The following is a 20,500-nucleotide window of genomic DNA, read 5'->3' as shown; positions in this document are numbered from 1 at the left end:
CCTCCCCTCCAGCCTGGGGAGAACGGCATTCACGAGTTCAGAGCTGGGGTCCGAGTGCCCCCAGCGCCTGTCCTGCAGAAGGTGCTGGCCGTGCCCCCAGAGTCCCCAGCTTCCTGCCCCCTCTAAAGGAATCATCAAAATCATGTTCCTGTCGTAGGTTGACCTTTGGCACAGGAAGGGAAGTCAGGTCTCCCAGGAGGGGGTGAGCGCAGGCCCATCTCCCAACGGAGGGAGGAAAAAGACGGCCACAGAGAGCGACTGCTGCCATCCACCCTGGAGGGTAGGGACGCTGAGTTGCCATAAACCTTGTGCTTCGCACAAACCTGATCTCATGTCTGCATCCCTTGGCCTGACATCCCAGAGGCCCGGGGCTGGGAACAAGGACCGGAGGGACGAATGGAAGATGGTGCCATGACAGCACGGGGTGGGGTGCAGTTGGGGGCAGCAGCCCCTGTGTCCAGGGTCCCTTCTGCACTCGGCTGTGGAGTCGAGTTTCCTCTGCCCTCTCCCATCAGGCACCGAAGGCCGAGGGAGGTGCCGGAGCCCACCGTGCGGCCAGGCCGAGCCTCGCTAGTCCATGTGGGAGCTGGGATGTTCTGCGGGCACCCAGTGAGCGCCTGGCAGAAAGCAGGGTGCTCCCCCGGGTTGGGGGGAGAGGCGCTGTGATGAGTTTCTCATCCTCAGCTCTGCCACCAACCGGGGGAGCTGGTCCCACCTCGTAGGATCCCTGCCTCTGCCCACCAGCTGGCCCCAGTCCCCCGGTTGTGACCTGCACAGCTGAGAACGTGGACTGATGGGAGTACAGGGACCTCAACAGCCCTGGTACTGTCCAGCCTCAGGCAGGGAATCTGATCCTTCTGACCTGGGCAGGTGCTGGGGGGGCGGGGTACCTCCTTAGTGTGCCGCAGGGGGTGGTGCTGGGTGGCACTGGGCAGCAGAGCCTCCTGTTACCAGCCACCCCTGCTATGGCTTCATCGCTTTGATGGCCTGCGGTTTCTCTTTTCTTCGACCCTAAGTGCATGTCCCCAGGAGCTGGGAAGGAGGGTGGCACAGTCAGGGGGCTTCTCGGCCCACTTCTCCCGCTGGCCCCCAGGCCATGCCAGGGCCTCCCCTGAACCCCTGCCCGGAGGCCAGGCAAGTGGACACGCCGCCCGCCGGCCACCCGCTTGTGCGTTGCCGTTTTTCCTAAGCAGAGCCTCCCGGGTCCTCCTCACAGAGCACAGCGCCATCTTGCCCATTGATCAGGATCTCAGGGTTGGTTCTTGGAGGGATCGTAGCAACTGCCTGGCGTGAGCACCTGTCTGCCTTCCGAGCCGGCACTCCTGGGAGCCTGGGAGCCTGGGGGGGGGGGGCCTCCAACCTGGGCGATCTGGGCCTATGAGCCTGTTCAGGGCAGAGCAGGGCCCAGGAAGCACTGGGTTAGCATCAGTGTTGTTTCCATTACAATGCTCGGGTTTCTAGTTTTAAAAACTTAGAAAAAGGAAGCTGGGCCAGTCGCCCCAGATGCTGTCTGAGGAGGTGGCAAGAGGAGTGAGGGGTGGGGGGGGACAGCTGGGCCCTGGGACCCTCCCCCCCATGGAGACTGGGCCTGGTCATTGTCCTGCTGCTGCCAGGAGGGAGGTGACCACTACTGGGGTCTTCGCCTGGTGGGCCTGGCATCCATCCCACAGACGGATGCCCCCCAGCACAGCTCCTCTTCCTGTCATTCAGGGGAGAACATAAGAGGGGTCTGCGGGGGGCCCCCCTCCCCTCCTCAGGCACAGATGTGCTGGGCAGTGCTGGTCCCACAGCAGAGGGACAACCCACCACCCCCTCCAGCTGGAAAAGTGACCCTTGCCACCCTCGGCTGCGTCCCTCCCCCATTGCCATCGCCATGGCCACTCCCAGGACCTGCCTGCCTTCTCAGGTCAGGTTACCTGGCCTTCCGGGTCTCTCCCGATGCTCCCTCCCCTCCCACCACCATCTGGGAAACCGAGTCCCCAGCCTCTCAGAACAACCCCAGGTGGGGGTCGCCTGTAGCCTCCCTCCAGGCTGAAGCCTTTGAGTGTCGCCCTTCTGAGATGCTCCTTGGCGGGGGGGCCTCGTCCCACAGTTCCCGCACCCCGTACTTTGGAGAAGGGCTGCTGAGAGCCGCACAGGTCAGCCGGAATTAACAGGCATTTCGCTGAAAGAGCAGTTACCACCCACATCTTCGTCCATTGTGGGCTGGGGGCTCTCCTGGAATTCTGAAGGGCACTGGGACAGGAGGGGAGGGCACTGAGGGCCCCTCCTGTTTTGGGGGTTTGGATTTGCCCTTGGAGTGCAGGCAGAGCTTCTCAAAGGGTGGTGGCTACTTGGCTGTGCTGTGGTTTGTGGTCACCAGCTGGGCTGTTGCTGGGGGAGGCTGGGTGTGCCATGCACTGACAGCCAGGAGCCCTCCAAGGTCACTTTCATTATCGTCACTTTCCAGTTGAAACAGGTGCTGAGGGACCAAGTGGCTGGCCCTTGGATAAACAGGAAAGTGGCCAGTCCTGGGTCCCTTCTTTCCCTGACTGTGACTGTGTCTAGAATCAGTGACCTGCCCCCCCTCCCCGGCCCACCTTGGCCAGCTGGCTGTCCTCCAGGCGTCCTGGGAACAGGCCTGGGGAGGTGGATTCAACCAGAGGCTGTGAACCCTGGGGCCGGGCTGTGTAAGCCATAGATTGGCTCGCTCTCTCCCACACCAGGTCTGCCCTGTCTTCACAGGCAGGTTTGGAGGTCTCCAGTACATGCAGGGGACACTAGAATGTTCCAGAGACCACAGGTGCCAGTCTTTTCTGGTGGGCCCCATACCTTCCAGAATCAGCTTGCTGCAGGATGGGGCAAAGGTCCAAGAGTACCCCTCCTCCCAGCCTGCCAGTCCCTTCCACCCCCTCCCTGGGATTGTCCAGCATTCACAGTCACGCCTCGTCTCCTGAGCCATCTCTTTGCCTCCCTGGAGCAGCCTGGGAGGGACCAGGCTTCTAATTAGCCTAGTTTGGGGGGAGGGGGTGGTGAATATGGCCCCCTTGCTTTTGGGATCCGCTGCCCATGGATACAATGTAGCTGTAGGAACGAAAACCAGAAGAGAAAGGCCCACAAGCCTCCAGTTTTTAATTGGCACCATCCCCTAGTCCCAGTGTCCACCTGCCGGCCCTCCTGGGGCTCTGGGCAGCCAGGCCGGGGCTGCGAGTAATTCACAGCTTCAGGCTGACTTAAGCGGACCGCACAGACCCCCGCAGCCCTGGCTGAAAGAGCTCGGTGTTGCTGCCATGCCGAGCGATGCACAGCAATGGGAAATGCACCAGACACCTGCAGCCCTGAATAGTTATCTCCAGGGTGAGCCCCGCACTGCCGAGTGGCTCGGGCTTCCCTGGCCCCAAGGGCCTTCGCAGAGAAAAGATTTTTCTAAAGCTACAATGCACTGCCCCAACACCCAGCCCCACCCCACCCCCCACCCCCCCGGGCCAATTGGCAGTTGCTTTTCTGTTTTCATCTGGACCAGTGGGATGCTCGGCTCTGTGAACCTGGCCACTCCCGCAGTTGATGTTTCTCTCGGACACAGAGAGCGGCTTTATTTCTCCCTGGCCGTCGAGGAAGGGACCTTTGTGTTTGGTGTTTTGTGTGCGTCTTTCTCTTTTCCTTTCTCTGAGATCATCTCCAGCTAACAGTGAGAAAAAAGGCACATGTGTGCGATTCCGCCTCGACAGGTCGCACAATGCCTCCGGGAATGGCGATTTTTCTTGCTTTCACGAAAACACTATGAGGTCTCACTCAGGGGGACAATGGCGGGGATGAAAGAGGGAGGGCGCCAAGGGGAGATGTAAAGGCATGTCAGTCTGTCCGCCGGGGAGCTTCATGCCGCGGTGCAGAGGGGCTTGCTCTGGACTCGCCGCCCCCCCCTGCCCAGACGGGGCAGGGGGGCAGGGGAAGTTCTTGGCTCGTGCAGTTTTGCGGAGAGAGCCAATGTTTACTGCGAGACAGAGAAGCCCACCCTTCCTCTCAGGAGTCAGTCTTCAGCTTCTGCAAATATAGATGGTGTGCATACGTGCTTCTGTCTGGTGGTGGGGCGCACTGACCCAGGGGATTTTAGGCTTTTTTGTTCACTCGGGGACATCGCTGCCACTGGACTCCTGCCTGGCTGAGGTCGTGGCGCGTGCAAGGACGCAGGACACGTGCAAGGCAGCCCAGGCACCTGTCTGGCTCTTGGGCCACTAGGGTGGGGCCCACACCCCAGGCTGGTTCTCCTGCAGGGAGGAAGTGCCAGGCTGGAGAACATGGCCTCTGGGACCACCTGGGCTATGCCACAGAGCCCGTCTGTCCCCACGGAGTCACTGCACCCCTCCGCCCCACCCTTGGAGCTGGCCTGCTGTCACCACAGTGGCCGGGAGAGGCGCTGGTGTGAGAGGGAGCCTGTCACTCCCGTCCCCACGCATGGCTCCGGCTTTCAAGACTCCTGTCTGGAGCCCCAGCTCGTTGAGATCCCCCAAGCTGCTGGCACGGCAGACTGCCGACGAGCCTCGCAGGGCCGGTGCTCTGCAGAGGGCAAGGATGATGATGGCCGCTCATTCTCCCTGCAGGTCGGGGTGGGGGGTCAGGGGTGCAAGTGTCAGCAGCCGAGGCCACCTGCTGGGTTTCTGGCGCATGGCCTGGGCATGCTGGACGTGTGCCCATTTCAAGGGAGCTGTGCCTGTCTGCTCGTAAGACGGGGCCAGCAAAGGCCTCTTCCCGTGTTCCAGGGGCAGGGCCCCACCGGCGGGGTAGTCAGCCCAGGTTCGCTTACCTCCCTGTGGCTCCGGACTCCCTTTTCTGAGGGCGCCCAGGCCTCCGCTGATGACCCTGTGCCTGGCAGCTGCTCTCTGTGGTAGTTTCTTGCAGATAGAAAACGAGGGACTTCTCCCTGGGTTCTTTTCCCAGATTATGAGACGTTTTTGCAAGAGAGGAGTAGGCCCACTTCCCGACCAGGGCTCAGCCAGAGGTGGTGTGGGCCTCTGGAGGCTGGGCCCCCCGTGCTTCCCGACCCTGGCTCCTCCTCCGCAGCTCCCCCACCCCCCGCCCGGACCAGGAGGGCCACAGGACCCACGTCAAATGGACAGTGTGTTTGTCAGTCACTGTAGAATCAGCAGCATCTCAAAGAGGTTGCAAATGGCAGAGCCAGGTCTGTGTGTGTGTGTGTGTGTGGGGGGGTGATGTGCATGTACACACCACGTGTGTGCACTTGTGTGTCAGAGAAAGAAGGGCCAGAGGGCCCAAGTGGGGTCTGTGAGAAGACAGCGGGACCCTGTGTGCGCCGAGGGCCTGGTGATGGGCATGGTGCTGGCTCCTTTGTTTTGTCCTGGTTTGCCTCCTCCTCGGTGCTTTCAGCCTTTCCCCTGACACGCCATTCATCACCTGGGGGTGGGCGCCAGGGGGGAGTCATACCCTCATGGCCTTTGCCCCTTGCTCCCATGTGGCCGAGGGCCAGGGCCCGGCAGGGTCAGCCCAGGCACACACCCCCTTCCTCCTCTTGCCTGGCTGTTGCCTTGCTGGCGTCCTTTCCCACCCCTTTCCTTTCTGCACCCAGGCACTCGGTCCTGGAGGCAGTGGTCCCACCCATGCCCTGTATGGTGAGTGTCTGAACTCCCACTGATGGTGGAGCCCCCCCACCCACTTCCACCCACCCCAGGTGGTTGTGAGTCTTCCGTGGGACCATCCCCATGCAGCTCGGGGTAAATGCTTAGTGAATGTCAGCCCTGCTCTCAGCAGAGGCCCCACAGCTGCTAGGACACGAGAACGGACCCCCAGAAATGCCCTTTGTTCTTGGAACAGATGAAATTCCAAGGGGCAGTGGTAGAATTTACAGTAGTTCAACATCGAGGGCCGGTTTCCTCTGCACAGAGAAACGTCTCGATGGAGGCTGATTTAGGGCTGCTCCCGGCCCTGCACCTTCTGCTGGGGACGTTCAGGAGCCCCCCTGGCTTCCCAGGCCTTAGGTCACTGTAGTTGGGAATTTGTACCAAGCAGCAGCGAGAATTGCTGAGGGCCCTTGGGGGGCCCAGTTGGGTTTCCATCCTGGATTCTGGCATTTTTGCAGCAGCAAGGTGCGGCCTGTGGGCGAGGCTCGGGCTTGGAGCACACGGAGCCCGGGCGCCCCACCCGGGGCTTTCCCGTGTCCACCTCAGGCCCTGTGTGTGCAGAGATGGAGGCGAGAGCTGTACCCACACGGTCCCTTCTCTTGGGCTGCGAGGACTTCTGGGGCCATGTTCGCGCACCCTGGCAGGCGTTCAAACAGTAACGAACAAAAGGGGAAAATGAGCCTATCGGGAAATTCACAGTTATGCCGAGGTGTGTCCCTGGGAAAGGCAACGCAGCAGGGGCCACCCTGGCCAGCCTTCCGGAGCCTGTGGTCACACCTCCGAGTGGGAGCCACTGTCTGTCCGCACACTGAAAAGCCTGCAGCCGGGTCTTGCACACGCTCATGGGCTCACTCACTCGCGTGAGTACATCTGGCTGCTGTCACGGCTCTGGGAGTGGAAATGACTTATCCACACTCACTCAGCTGGGCCCTGGCAGAGACTCCCCTCCATGGCTGCTTGGTTGCAGAGAACGTGGTCCAGGCCCAACTGGTGATGCTCAGAGCGGGCCCCTCCACAGCCCCGAGGGGGTCTCCTAGCACCCCTCTGCCCTTCAAGAAAACATCTGCTGGGAGCCCACCCTGGTCAGTAGCTGGGCCTCCTGCTGGACTGGGTTGGCCTGGTCCCGGTGTACCGTACGGACCTCCTCTCATGCAGTCCCTGCACATCCCTGCAGCCCAGCAGCCCCTGCTCGAAGGGTTTCCTGCTGAGACCCTCTGGGCAGCCACAGCTGAGGGTTCCTGGGTGGTAGCCGCAGCACTCCAGAGTCCCATAGGACGCAATTCCCTAATTACAGCACCTGCTGTGGCTCCCACTGCAGCTCAGAGGGATGGGGCTCTGCAACGGGAGGAGCCCTGCTCAGGCCACCCCTGGGGCACCAGGCGGAGCTGGGACTCCTAGCCAGGTCTCCTGGTTCTAAAATGCAGGCCCAGCCCTGCCATGGTGCTGGATGGAAGTGGCTAAAGAGGTAGGGCTTACCCAGCAGGCCAGACCACCCCAGGAAGGGGGCCTGGTGGGCTGGTGGGCAAGAGGCCCCCCCCACCCCATCCGTAGCTCCGCAGGTGACACAAAACCCTCAGGGAAGGCAGTCCTGTAAGGAGTACTCAAGGCTCAGGAGCACTAGAGCCTTTTACACTGTCCTTGCCACTCACCTGTGGCCCTTCGGGTGGGGACAGCTGAGCCCCGAGAGGTGGAATGTGCCCAGGAATGTCCTGCCACGCCTGCCACTGTCAGGCATGTCCATGGCCACCTGCCCTGCCCAGGCACGCTGGGACATGCTGGCCGAGCCGGGCTGGGCTGCCGCCTCCCTCCCCTGGCCCCCGCAGGACTCTGGTGGCCAGTGCAGGCCAGTGCAGGCCAGTGCGGTCTCTTCCGGCAGCATGCCTGGGCTTTCTGCTCTCAGGCCCGCCTTCAGGGGGGCCCAGATGGGGTCTGCCTGGGGCTGGTCATGGGGATGCCGGCCCTCTGCATGTGTCTGGGCGCGGCTGGGCACTGTCGGGTGGGGTTGGAGTCGCACTAAGGCAGACCTTGTGCATCCCCCCATCCCAGCCCCATCCCAGCCCCACGGGGGCAGTTTTATTTCCCCAGCTCACAGACAGGGAAGGAGAAACTCAGGTCGAGTAAGGACCCCAAGGAACACCGCCCCAGTAGCAGTCAGGATTCTACCCTAAATGGATCGTTTTGAACCCTCCACTTAACGCCCGGCTTTCGGTTCATTTCTCCCAGTGTCAGGGGCGCAGCGATCCAAAGCCTGGCTCCGTGTCTGAGCCCTCAGTTCCCGCAGCCAGTCTGCAGGCTTGACCTGGGGCCCAGGGTGGGGAGTGCGGGCCATGGAGGCCCCAGGAGAGCTCCGTTGCGCAGGGGAGGGCATTCCAACTGGGGTGAAGGGGGAGAGGTTTATTAAGGGGGTGGTCTTGGCTGACAGAGGACACCCCGGGGGAGCTCAGGACATCAGGCAGAGCCTGAGTGGGTGGCGAGCACTGTCAGGCAGTCGTGGGTGGCCGGGACTTCGGCGCCCAGCAGAGCAGCCTTGGGCCCTGGAGCGGGGCATTTGCTCTTCGTGAACATCTGGGGACAGAGGTGCTGGGCCAGGTCTGAGACGCGTGAGGTTGTTCGTAAGGCCTGTTGGGTCTGGAGCTCGGGGCAGGATCTGGCCTGAAGGAGACCGTCTGGGTTCACTGGGATGGAGGTCCCGTTCTGACGTGGCTTTGGCATCAGGCCTCTGGCTGTTTCACTGCCGCCTGCCGCGGCTGCCCCTCGGGGCAGGGCTCACGCAGACACCCTGTTTTGTGGAGGGCCCGAGTCGGCAGGGCTCTCCCAGGAGATGCCCGGTCTGTGGCAGGCTGGGGCCAGAAGCCAGGTGTCCGTGTCCAGTCGGGCGGTCAGGGACACCACGGGGCTGGGAGGGCCCCCTTGTCAGCACAGAGAACAGGGGAGGCCCGGAGGGGGGCAGATTTGCCTGCGGGCCCAGGGCTGCACTCAGACCCTATTTCTGTTGCCCACCTGCTGTCCTTTCCTGGGGGTAGCCATTGCTCTCGGACCCCTGACCTTGGACCAAGCCGCAGAGCAAGGTGGGGGCAGTGCGTGCCGTGACCAGCTTTGTAGCCAACGAGGAGTCCCTCCGGATCCGGGCAGGGGTCATTGTGGCACCACGGAAGTGAGGGCAGCTGCACAGCTCCATGCTGACCCTCGGGGGCCTCTTCTTAGGGGACCTGGGCAGTCCCCGGTGCCCCGTGGGTCGTCGGGGCTGGTCCAGTTAGTGGGGAAATGCCCCTCCTGTGGGAACCCCAGAACGTCCCTGTACCCCGAGCAGGGTGCTGCGTGGGACCAGCCAGGATGCTGACTCCCAGGAGTTAAGAGGGGTGGGCTCATCCTAAGATGGGGAGCGCTTCGTCACCCGAAAGGGGCTGTGCCCGTAAGGCGTGTGGGGACTGCTTCTGGAATTTTCTGTGCTGAGTCCCTGTGTGAGTGGGTGAGTCAGTCAGTTGTGTCTCCTGAACATTTGCCTGCCTCTCTTTATGATTTGTATTGTGTTGTTGGGGAAGAAGAGATCCCCCCACCAAACTGAAAGGAAGTGCAGCGAATCTGACACTTTGAACTTGATCTCTGCTTCTTATCTATTCCCCAGGTGTAGAAGGACGATGGCAGGTAGAAAGGGGGCCCGTGTTCACATGTGCCGGAACTGGAGACACCTGGCCTAGTGTGTGACCCAACATTCCCACGGCACCAGGTTCTCCCCGTACCCCCAGGCCTTCTGACAGACAGGCCACCTCCTTCTTCGTTCCGGAAGGGGGGTGGGCACAGCTGCTCTGAATGGTGGACTCTGGCCTGTTTGCATGAGGCTGGCACCGTCTGGGAGATGGGCCTTATTTGGGGGAAGCTGGAGTTTGGGGCACAAAGCAGCCCTCTCTGCCTTGGGTCACCCACAGAGCCCGCAGTGTCCTTCCGGGGAGCAAGAAGCCCCACCCCAGCCCGGTCAGCGGGCAGGGGCCACGTGGACCCTGCACGGGGGCGTCCCCTTCCTGCGATTGTGAAAGCACCTCCCAGCCACATGGAAGGGCCTGCACCTGACCGCCCACGTGCGCGTGTCTGGCCCTGTGCGGCCCCTTTACCTTGCGGGGCTTGGCCTTTCCTGTGTGTTCAGGTCCCGGGCTTGCACAGAATTCAGGAGTAGTTTGCAGATTACGGAGCGCAAGCACGTGGGGCTGGCAGGGTTTTTTTTTTTTTTGTCTATGCTGTTTTGCGAAGTGACACTTTAAAAACACTGAAACCTGTTCTTGCCATTGAGGAGAGTGGGGAAGTCAGAAAGCACTTAATAAGGATGGAAGCGAGCTCAGCACAGTTTTCTAGACAATCCTGTGACTTTGGGGTTTTTATTAGCCTCGTGGTACAAATGGGAAACTGAGGCTTAGAAGGTCGGTGGCTTGCTGAGGCGCTCCCTCCAGGGCAGCCGGGGGCTTGGGCCAGCCCAGGCTTGTCCAGCCTTTTCCACACCACCGTCCATCCCCGATAGAACGCCCTCCGAAGTGTGGCCCGCCTGTCAGGAGGTCTGGTTGCTCACAGTCTCCTCCCACCACTGGCCTCAGTCTGCCTACCTACAAATTGGGGCTATTTGGTTGGGGATTTGCTCAGGACCCCCTTTCTCTGGAAGCCAGTGCCTGGGACAGACCTGGGGCGGCTGGGGTGGGGCCAGGAGGGCCTGGCACTCTTCACCCTGTTCCCGCCATGGCCCTGCCCTTGTGCCCCGGACACTGCCTGTGTCTCGGCGGCACGCCGGCCTTGGCCCCCTGCCAGACCCCTGTGTGCTATGAAAAGGTCCTTCGACTTCTCTTAAGCAAAAAGAATTCTCTTCACGCCAGGCTGAGAGCGAGGTGGTTTCACAAGCCCCGGCCTGAGTGTGTGCTGGCCGGGACGCTCACCGCAGAAACCAAGTGTTTGTTTTCCAGTCGCGCGGGTGCCAGGAGGCCCTTCGGCGTCAGCCACACCGCTCCTGTGTTGGGGCAGGCCACCTGCCCCCCGGGGGGCCTGGTGCAGGAGTAGAGCGAGCGGCGGTGTGGCTGTTCCAAGGACGGGCAGGACTCTGGGCCACCAAGGCCTTCTCCTGCCCAGAGCACCCCGGGGACCTCGGGGCTGGGTGGACACACAGGCTGAGCAAGGCGAGCTGATGGGCGGGTCCTTCCCTTCTGCCCCCAGGCTGCACGGAGCACCTGGCCCCTGAGCCTGGCAGTTGGGTGCAGGGTGCAGGAGGGGCCCAGCACTGAGCGGGCCAGCAGGGTGCCCACAGCACGGGGCTGGCTGTCAGACGGAAGCCCGCAGAGCTGGGCTGAAGTGGGTTCGGTGGGTGAGAAGGGCCCACCAGGGGAATGGGTGCTCAGTACACGCCTGCGGCCTCTGCAGAAGCGAGTTGAGGAGACAGAGGCACAGGAAGGCACGGACTTCCTGGTAAAGCCCAGAGCCACCCCCCACCGCAGACGTTTCCTGCCCCTGCCCCAGCTGTTTGATCCTAAAACCCGTGACCTTTGGAGAAGAGCCTGGAAAAGCCCGAGTAGCCCTTCGGAGATCAGGGTGCTCTCTGGGCCCCAGGGCCCCCCCAAAGTCACTTTCTTTCCTGTGTTCAGGCCTCAGGAACCTGGCTGTTGTTTCTCTCATCCCTGAGGGTGGTGGGGAAGTGGTCTGGGTAAGAAAAGTTGAACCTTTCACAGAAACAGCCCAGAGTCAGGGCATCTCCAGCACCTGCTGGACACCCAGCCCACCTGCAACTCGGGCTCAGGGTAGCTTCCAGGGGTGGGGGGGCAGCCCCCGCCCACCAACCTCTTGGACCCAGGGCTTCCTGTGAGAGAGTCCAGCCTCGATGCAAAGTTCGGATTTATCAAAGATGGATTAAAGATAGGCCAAAAATATTCTGGTGCTTTTTTTCCTCTTTTCTGAGATAGTTAAAAAAAAACCCAGGAAACCACATGCCTTGCAGTCTTGGTTGTCTCCGTGCCAGTTTCCAGCATAAATGAGACTCAGAAAATTTCCAGGCTGCTAGCCATTCTCACGGCCGGGCGTTTTCTTGACACTTGGAAAGCTCTGTCTCACGGGAGTGTCTGTGTGGGGAGGAGACGCCTGCCCTGGGCCGGAGCCCTGGGCCCGGCAGGCCCCAGCGGAGGGCGCAGGCTCCAGGACGCGTCGGCCAGGCTGGGTGCCCGGTCCGAGCGTGCTGACTGGCAGGTTGGGCTCGTCACACCCCAAATCTGGGACACAGTGAGCTCCATCACCCTGGGTTGAAGACGAGGGAGGTGGCACTACGAGAGGCCAGGTCAATCTGGGAGGTGTGTGTCCCCCAGGGCGAAGGTGAGAGGTGACCCTCAGAAACCACTGCCCTGCTGCAGACTCGAAGCAGTCTGGTTGCCATGGCTGGGCCGCTGCCGGGACCTGCCTGCTGGCACCTGCCTGCCGGCCTCGGACCAGGCCTGCGCTGCTGCTCCGGGAGGAACTGCAGTGCCGACGAGCAGGGGGCATGCAGAGTGCTTTCACCCCCATCCTAGGTGGGTTCCTAGAGGCAGGGCCTGAGACGGGGGCTCTGGGCCGAGTGGGGAGGCCCCCAGGACACCTGGAGGGAGTTGAGGGGTGTGGGCAGGATGGGAAGCAGCCTCAGCAGGACCCCACGGGGAGCTCTGCAGTGTGAGGAGCTGCTTGGAGTTGGTCCCCCAAAGCCCGGGGCAGCGCTAGACCCTATGAGCCAGGGCCTGGCTGGGAGCTCCCCCCGCCCCCCCACTACTGTGTCTCTTTCTCTAGGCCCATCCAGGTGCCTCCTGTCCAGAGGAGAGTGTAGGAGCGAACATCTGCATGGAATGGCTGTGCGGGGAAGACACGGCAGACCGGGTGGGGTGGGGTGGGGGCCGGCACGTGGCTGGCTGCAGAGGAGGCCTGGCTTCAGGGGTTCCATTCCTAAGTCACCCCGGGCTCTAAAACTGGGGTGCTGACCAGTGCCTGCAGCCACATGGACAGTCTGAGCTTTTTTACTTGGGCACACCTGTGCCCAACCAAGCAGGTGACCCTTGTCTGGGACAGCGTGGGACTCAGTGCCCTGAAGCACCTGGAATGCTGTGTTCACGTGGTACTTTAAAGTTGTTGCAGGTTCCCCAGACATTTCTGAGGGCACGCCGGCCTCCGGGCCTCCAGCAGGCGCGCTGGGCGGGCGCTGGGCGGGGGGCGCACTGGGCGGGGCGCGCGCCCTGGATGCCAGCGTGGCATGGGCTCTCCCGGGGCGGCGTCTGGGCAGGACACACAACTGCCCCACTGTGGCCGCCACATTCCTCCTGGCAGGAGGGACGTGCCACTGCCTGGGGCATTTATCGGGTGCAGGCGGGGCCTGGTTTCCACTGTGGCTGGGTTTTGGGTCAACAAAGCTTTCAAGGTGACACTGGCATTGTGGCCAAGGAGCAGGTGTCTTGAGGGCTATTGGGGGGTGTTCACAGGCCTCTTGGGGTTGACAGTCACAAGTCAAGGGTTGACTTGTGAAGACATTCACCCACCAACCAAACCTCTCAGCTCCTTGCCCTGCTGCAAAGCAAGGACCAGTTACTTCAGACGGCCAGAGCAGGTGGCCCTGGGTGCCCTTGGCCCACCCGCCTTACTGGGCACGGGGGTGGGGGGGGCAAGGCCAGAGGGTAGGGGGCATGGTCTGAAGTTGTGACGCCTGTGCCCAGGCAGAGCCCAGGGCTGTAACAGCCTGCCTGACCCCAGCTGTCTCTGGGGCCCACTGAGGCCAGAGCTGCATCTTTGGACAGTCCCAGCAGGCTGGGGTCCCCGGTGCCCAGATGCCGTCACATCTGCCACAATGTCAGGCAGGACAATCCGAGCTGCCAGGGAAAGGTGAACGGACGTGGGTGTCCCCCAGGGCTGAGGGCGTCCATGTCTCGGCATCGCCCATGACCCATGTGCGCCACTTCAGGCTCACCCTGGATGGTATTATTTCTAAATGGGGTCCTGTGGCCACCCTCCCCCACTCTGCAGGGCAGAGAAGCACGCACTCAGCTGTGCTCTGAGGCCCCTGCCTGGGCAGAGCCTGCTCTCCTCCTGTCCCAGCCAGTAGAGATGCATCACAGAATGGGGGGGATTCCCACCCCCGCAGCCTCAAGTTTGTGTTCTCACCTGGGGATGTTGTTTTGTGCGGGAAGCTGTCGGCAGCCCTCTGCTGTGTCGGAGGGGATGTGCTCTGTGCAGACTAGGGGAGCCTCACTGAGCCCTGCTGCGGCCCAGGCCGGGGGCCAGCATCTGGGGTCCAGGAGGTCTGATTGGGGGCCCTGCCCTTCCCTCCTTTTCCCCAGAGGCCCCCTACCCAGTGCCCCAGGCTTCACCTTTCTCAGAGTGGAAAGGTCAGGAACAACGAATGAGCACTCGACCGGCACCGCCACCTACCTCCAGAGAGTGCCTGTTAATGTTCCGTTCGCCGGACCTGTTTTGGGGGCTCGTTTCCTGTGCCAGCTGGTGGTCGTCTTTATTTCAGAGTGGCACCCAGACACTAGGCTGTGAAAGGACCGGGGCCCTCGGGACAGGCCCGTGATCTGGACAAGAGGAGGCATGTGGCGCCGCTCCAGTCCTCCCCTCGTGTCCCCCTCCCACCCCCGCCAATGCCCATCCCTTCTGTCTAATCCCGCCCCCCTGCCCGAAGGCACTGCATCCGCTCCTGTTGGGAGTCTCCTTGGCTGGCCGCCACAGCCCCCATCCCAGTTTTGTGCTGTGCTAGGAGAGCAGACGTTTAACTCAGCCCACTTGCACACCACACTGTGCCTGGCTGCCCCCTTTCATGACACGTGGCCCGGGCATCCTCAGGTGATGTTCAGGTTTCAGCGCTGCTCAGGCAGGCCCCAGGGCTCCTCCTTCAGTAGGCCAGCCCCACAGAGAGACAGCTGTGGGTGACAGGGACAGGAGGTGGGGGTTCTTTTAAGCTCAGACAGCTTCACATGCAATGACTGGCCATGTGCATTGTGGGCCCGGTGCGGAGTGAAAGTGCAGGCCCTTTTCAAAAACTTGGGAATTCCAAGGTGACGAAAGCAGAGCTTTAAACTGAGCCTGGGGCCCTCCCGAGCGTGCCCATAAAGCCAGCCCTGTGGGCCGGGAGCTTGTGACAGTCACACTGCCACACTGGGGGCCTCACAGGGCCCATCTCCAGCCTCGTACAGATGAGGCTGGGGAGGCTGCAGGGCCCCTGGAAGGTTCCAGGAGTCTCCTCCCCTTGGAGAGCCAGCATCTCAGCATCTCCAGGCGGGGCCTGGGTTCTCATGGAAACCAGCTCCCTGGATGGCTGCATGGCGCACCAGGCAGACATCTGCTCAGCCCTCCTGGAACACCCCCGCCCCCCCGTCCCGGGCACTGAGGGTGGGTGGGGTGGGCATCCTGCCCTTGGTGTTGCAGTGCAGCCTGGCGAGTTTCCATTTGCGTCAGTGGACTCGCTGCGGAATGTTCTTGTAGTGGCTCAAGAGCCTGCCTTGTCTGAAAAGGCACACCTTCAGAACTGGGGCTGCGTAGGGTTTGGGTCCTTCTCTCCTCAGTTGAACAGCGTGGCAGGGAATGTGCACGGAGCTGGATTTTGGCTTGTGCCCTAAATTGTTTTCTTAGGTAAAAACCCTAGAAGTGAAATTGCCTAAAGGAACCTGGCGCCCTTGTATCAGATCACCCTGCGAAAGGTGGTGGCCTGGGCCCCCAGGCCCACGCTCTCTGGCCTTTTGTAGGTGGAAAACTGAGTACTGCATTTATTTATTAACAGAACTTGTTGGCCACGGTACTTCTTCATGAGTAAATGGCGCACAGCCCCTTCTCCTTGCCCAGACGGTGCAGGGGTCCAGGGGTCGGGTGGTCTTCCACCGCCTGGAGGACTCATCGCCCCAGACACTTGGGCCTGGCTTGGCGGGGTGGGTGGTCCTTTGGTTCTGGGAAGGGAGCATGGCCTTGAGTGACCTGTGTGTCTGCCCCCCACAGAACTGTCAGACCTTCAGCAGCCTCAGCTGCCTGAGCTCCGGGACAGAGGACGGCAGCCCGCATGGCCCCTTCGCTCTCCACGTCAGCAGCACCAGGTCCTGGACCGCCTTGCTCTCAGCCTCAGCCCCCGGCCCTGGGGGCAGGACCCCCGCCGGGACCCCAGTCCCCGAGCCTCTCCCCCCACCCTTTGATGACCACCTCGCCTGCAAGGAGGAGCTGAGCTGTGAGGAGTCAGATGGCGGTGCCCTGGACGAGGTCTGCGGCCGGCGGGGGGAGCTGGCCACGGCCTGGCGGGACCGGGGGGCTGCCGAGAGCAGCCCCTGCTCCCTGGACGGCGAGTTGGATATCGAACAGATAGAGAATAACTGAAGGGGCCACGGGCCCCTGGTCGGGGGTGGGGTGCATGAGGATCCACAGCCTCCCTCCGCACTAGGTGGGCACTTGAAGGGAGGCGCCCCACTCCTGGGCCTGACAGAAGCTTCCTGGAAGGCATCGGGTCCTGGGGAGTGAGCCCACCCACCTCCCGGAAAGGCCGTTCAGCCTGCTGGGGCCCTGGTCGCGCCTCGCAGTGGAACGGAGCGCCCGGCCCTCGCCAGCATGGCCGCTGTGGTCCACGGAACTGCTGTAGCCGCCGGAGCAGCTGCTCGGTTCGGGTCTGCCTCCCCATTTTCCTTGTGGGACATTGGCCAGGCCCCCCTGAACAGTCTCCTGGCCCTGGCTGGGGTTCCCAGCCCCGCGCAGCTTGTTGCGGGACACAGGCCCCCCCGGGGCTGTCAAGGCCCCGCCCTCTGCTCAGGTTCCGTCTGGGGAGTCGGCCCTGCAGGTTCTTTCACTCAGTCTTATCTGTGCCTTTGCTCCCAGGTCTCCCTCCTGCGGGCTTGGGGGCGCTGCCTCCTGCAGTAACGCCAGAACCGTTTGGCCTTAATTCCAAGTGTGAGAGACGGGCCTGGGCTGCTGGGGTGGCCCTCCACGCTGGAACTCTCGGGGCCCAGGGAACAACTTGGGGTGCTCATTAGAGGCCATCTACATCAGACACTGGGTGGATCTGTTGGCCGAAAAGACAGACCCACTAACCTCCCCCGTGTGTGGAGAGCCCAGCCCCGAGGCTCTCCACTGCTTGGGCTGCTTCGGCGGGGTCGGCAGGTGGCAGCCACTTCCTATGCCAGCCTGTCACTGAGCGCTGAGCTTAGTTGCTTCAGGTGAGTGGAGACTCGTCACCGTAAAAGGGCAGCCTCTGGAAAACATCCTCAGGAGGCAGGCGTTGTACAGGCACACAGACCAGGCCTGGGCGCGTTCGGGGTGGAGAGGTCTGCTGCCTACTCGGGGGGCCCGGCCCGGTCCAGGCCTGCCAGGCCCCCTGCAGGGTTCCAGGTACGTTCTCCTTGGTGGGGGGCAGCCAGCTCTATCAGGATGGCCCATCCCTCTCTAGGCAAGCCCCCCAAACCCCACTACTCAGAGCATGGGGGCAGAGAGTGTCAGTGCCGCCTCCTTGCCGCACCCAGCGCAGGCTCAGAGCTCAAGGTGCACCCGCCCGTCCCCAGCTCCGGGCGCCTGGCTCCTCCCTCTTGGGCAGCTCCTGTCCACCTGTCTGCAGACTCCCCACGTGGGGGCTGCTCTCTTGGAATCAGGCTTTGAGCAAACTCGGCTCTTCACAGGCAATAGCAAACAGTCGGCTTATGAGCCATGGGCTCCTTTTCCCAAAAGGCTACACATGAGCGCTGCGCTCTCCGGAGCCGCCAACACGCAATGTGGGCAGTCACAGTGGCGCTCCGCTTGGCGCATCTGTTCATAGCGAAGGCTTCCCTCACTTCTGCAGGTTAACTGCTCCTCCTCTTTTCCCTAAAGGGAGATTCTGGTGGGAAGCTTTACTGAAACCTTCACTTTTTTATATCAGAGGAGGTGGCTCGGGTTCTGGCGTATAGGTGGTTTTTTCTACAAACCAGCCATAAGATGCAGAAAACCCCATCAGTGGCCTGGGAGATGAGTGGAAGCCCCTGGTCAGGGAGTATAGGGGGTGTGCAGGCCCTGGGCAGGGCTGGGGTGCCCACCAGCTTCGCCTGAGTGGCTCCCACCAAAGGCACAGCCCCTTAGGACCGTGGAGAGCCAAACCAGAGTGCTGGGGGCTCCGGGCAGACGAGGACATCTCGGCCGACCCCCGCCTGGCGGGCTGTGGAGGTTGTGTCCCCTTGGCAGTAACCCAGAGGAGGGGGCGGGTGAGTTGGAGAGCACTGCAGATGCTCCGAGTCCCCAGGAGGCCTGGGGTGGGGGTGCTGGTGTTTGGCCCACACCAAGAAGAGTGACCACAGAGGGACCACGGCCTCTAAAGCAGCCCCTCCTGTGGGAGGAGTGGCAGGGCCCCATCCCCTTGTCCACACTGCAGGTGACCACAGTGAGGGGCCGGGAGCTGAGCCAGGACAGGCCTGGGTGGCAGCCCCCAGATGCCTTTCCTTGGGGGACAGGAAGGGAGGCACATGGCGGTGGGTGTCACAGGGCTGTGGTGCAGTTGACCTCCCTGTGGACTAGCAGTCCAGCCCCAGGGCACTTTCAGGCAGAGGGGACCCCAGCCCAAGGCAGGGTTGGACCCCTCACAGCCTCTCTGGCCCCTCTTGACTGTGCCCGCCAAGCTCCTGTCCCAAGCCCGAGCCCACAGCGGCAGCACTGGGGGCAGAGGATGGCCTGTGTCCCTTCTGCTCAGAGAAGGATGCAGCCTGTAGTTGGTTTCATATTTGTCCTCTGGTTGTAGAGAGCAGACTTCATCTAGAAAGCTCTGCCACATTGCCCAGGGAGGCCCTTTCTGGTCTTGGAGGGAGGCTCACCCAGGGAGCTCTCTCGGACCCCGTGTGACCATCCCCAGGGGCGGTGGGCAGACTGGCGGCTCACCCTGCAGCAGCCTCACTTTGGTCAGAGTCCTGCCTCTTGCATCTGATGCCCATGAACTCCCGCCCCTGGGGGGCGCCGAGGAAGTCAGAGCAGGAGGGGGGCTGTGCCAGGCTGTATGCCGGCCCTGGGGGTCCTGGAGGATGGGTGGGGAGGAGAGGCTTGCTGTCACACGCCCCCCCCCCTACTTGCCCCCAAGGAGTGCCCTCTAAGGCCCCCGGGCTCCCAGGGGCTGCTGTCTGCCTGTGGGGGCCGGGCAGGGCTCCGGACTACAGCCCCCGACCCCGTTTACATTGCCGCAAACCCTCTTGCCTTACTCTTGGTGGCCAGAACCTGGCCCGGGGCCCACAGGCACATGTGATGTGCAGGCCACAGGGGACCCAGTTCTGACCATACCTACGGATTTTCATTCTCAGAAAGCCTTACTTTTCCACAGTTTTTGTAGCAGGAAAGTTTTGTGAATTTGTATGCTGAAAGAGAATTTCAATAAAGCGAAAGCCCACATGATGAAATGAAACCAAACGTCCACATGAGTCTCCCCGTGTAGGGGGGAGGGGTGTGTGGTTCCCACACCCCGGCGTTCAGGGCACTGTCCATCCGAGCAGCTTCCGAGGCATTGAACCCAGCTTGGGCTTGCTCCCCCCGTGCCGCACATCCATGTCTGCTCGTGAGGCCGGAGTCACGCACTTGGCCTCGGGCCAGCCACCTAGGTTGTCACCACTCCACGCTCTGTGACTGGGGCAGGGGCAGACCCCCCCTGCTGCCACCAGCAGACGCTATGCTCCCCTGCAAGCAATGGGCCGCCTCTCGCCACAGCCCCATAGTTGGTCACATCCTGCCCTTTGGTGCCAGTCCCAGAAAACCACTTCTCTTTGAAGGGGGAAGGGACGAGAGGAAAGAAGTCCCAGATGGCAGCGGGGAGCGTGTAGCCCAGGTAGGGTAGTCTGACCTTCTAGCACAGTCTCGTGGGCAAATAAATGGTGTGTTCAGTGCGTGGGGGGATGTCCTGGTGCTAGGTGACAGCGCTGGGCTGTTTGGGGGCCGCAGTGTGCTTTCCTGGAACTGGATGTCCCCCGGGAAGGGTGGTGGCCAGGCCCCGCCCTGGGCAGAGCAACCTGTGAGCCCAAGGCGCCCAGCGCAGCCCGCCCTCCGCCCAGGCAGAGCTGTCCCGCACTACAGCTGCTCTAGTCTCAGGAATTTGCTTGTTACTTTTACTGTGTAAATAAAGCTTCCTGGTTTAATGTCCATCCACCAGGAGCTGTGTGTGGTTTCTGTTGGGTGTCGCTGATCAGCGGGAACCCCTGTCGCCTCTGAACCTCAGTGTGGGGTCTGTGAAATGGCGGTAGCGGACATCTCCAGGCTCTTCAGAGGCTTGGATGCAGGGGCTGTGTGAGTGACCGTGGCAGGGAGGGCTGGCCAGGGCTACGGCTGTGGTGGTGGGGGGTCTCCTCTGCTGGTGCCGTCTGGGTAACCTGGTGCCCAGAGCCCCAGCACAGTGGAGCAGAGATGCCCCCTCCATAAATGTCTGAGTCCAGAGCCCTTGGGAGGGCGTCACTGTAGCCCTCGGCAGGCACACGGCGGTCGGCTACAGGTCACAGTGCCCCAGGCCTGGCCTAGAGCCCCACAGGGCCACCTGCCTACCACGGCAGCCAAAGAGGAGGCACAGGCTGGGCCCCACACCCCACAGAGAACAGGATGGCTGGCCCCTGTGCTGTGTGGGGAGCGGGGCACACGGTTCCTGTGTGTGCCCCTCCAAATCCAGGACCCCTGGCTGACCAGGCACGGAAGACTAGTTTGGTGCAGGCTGTGGACGGCTGGGGAGACACGTCTCCCTGCCGCACCCCAGTGCTGGTCGCTGTGCTCCGACCACAGGGTTGCCTGGTGCCTGTGCCAAGCCCCAAGGGTGCTCCTCTCCCCAGAGGGCCCCCTGGGCTGCTGGACTCCGCCCCTTCTCTGTTGAGCCGCAGATCCCTTTTCAGACTGAATGGTCTATGACCACCTGGTGCACAGAACCAGTGAAGGGAGGCCGGTTTGGCTGAAGTTGTGTG

General features: G+C 62.2%; 1 protein-coding gene across 5 annotated transcripts in view; it reads left to right on the top strand.

Annotated features, from left to right (window-relative positions):
• The window catches only part of FAM53B (family with sequence similarity 53 member B), a 110,394-nt gene extending 90,685 nt beyond the window's left edge, over nt 1-19,709 (top strand). For all 5 annotated transcript variants that reach the window (XM_053668554.1, XM_037159080.2, XM_053668555.1 and 2 more), the window contains one exon: nt 15,576-19,709. In XM_053668554.1, coding sequence (XP_053524529.1) covers nt 15,576-15,944 — 369 coding nt within the window. In that variant the 3' untranslated portion in view covers nt 15,945-19,709. The remainder of the gene's footprint in view (nt 1-15,575) is intronic.
• Nucleotides 19,710-20,500: the final 791 nt, after the last annotated feature.

The sequence above is a fragment of the Artibeus jamaicensis genome, unplaced genomic scaffold, assembly GCF_021234435.1.
Source record: "Artibeus jamaicensis isolate MK-2021 breed Jamaican fruit bat unplaced genomic scaffold, CSHL_Jam_final contig_490, whole genome shotgun sequence".
Classification (NCBI taxonomy): domain Eukaryota; kingdom Metazoa; phylum Chordata; class Mammalia; order Chiroptera; family Phyllostomidae; genus Artibeus; species Artibeus jamaicensis.
The sequence above is the reverse complement of the archived record's forward strand: the minus strand, read 5'-3'. Positions and strand labels throughout refer to the sequence as shown.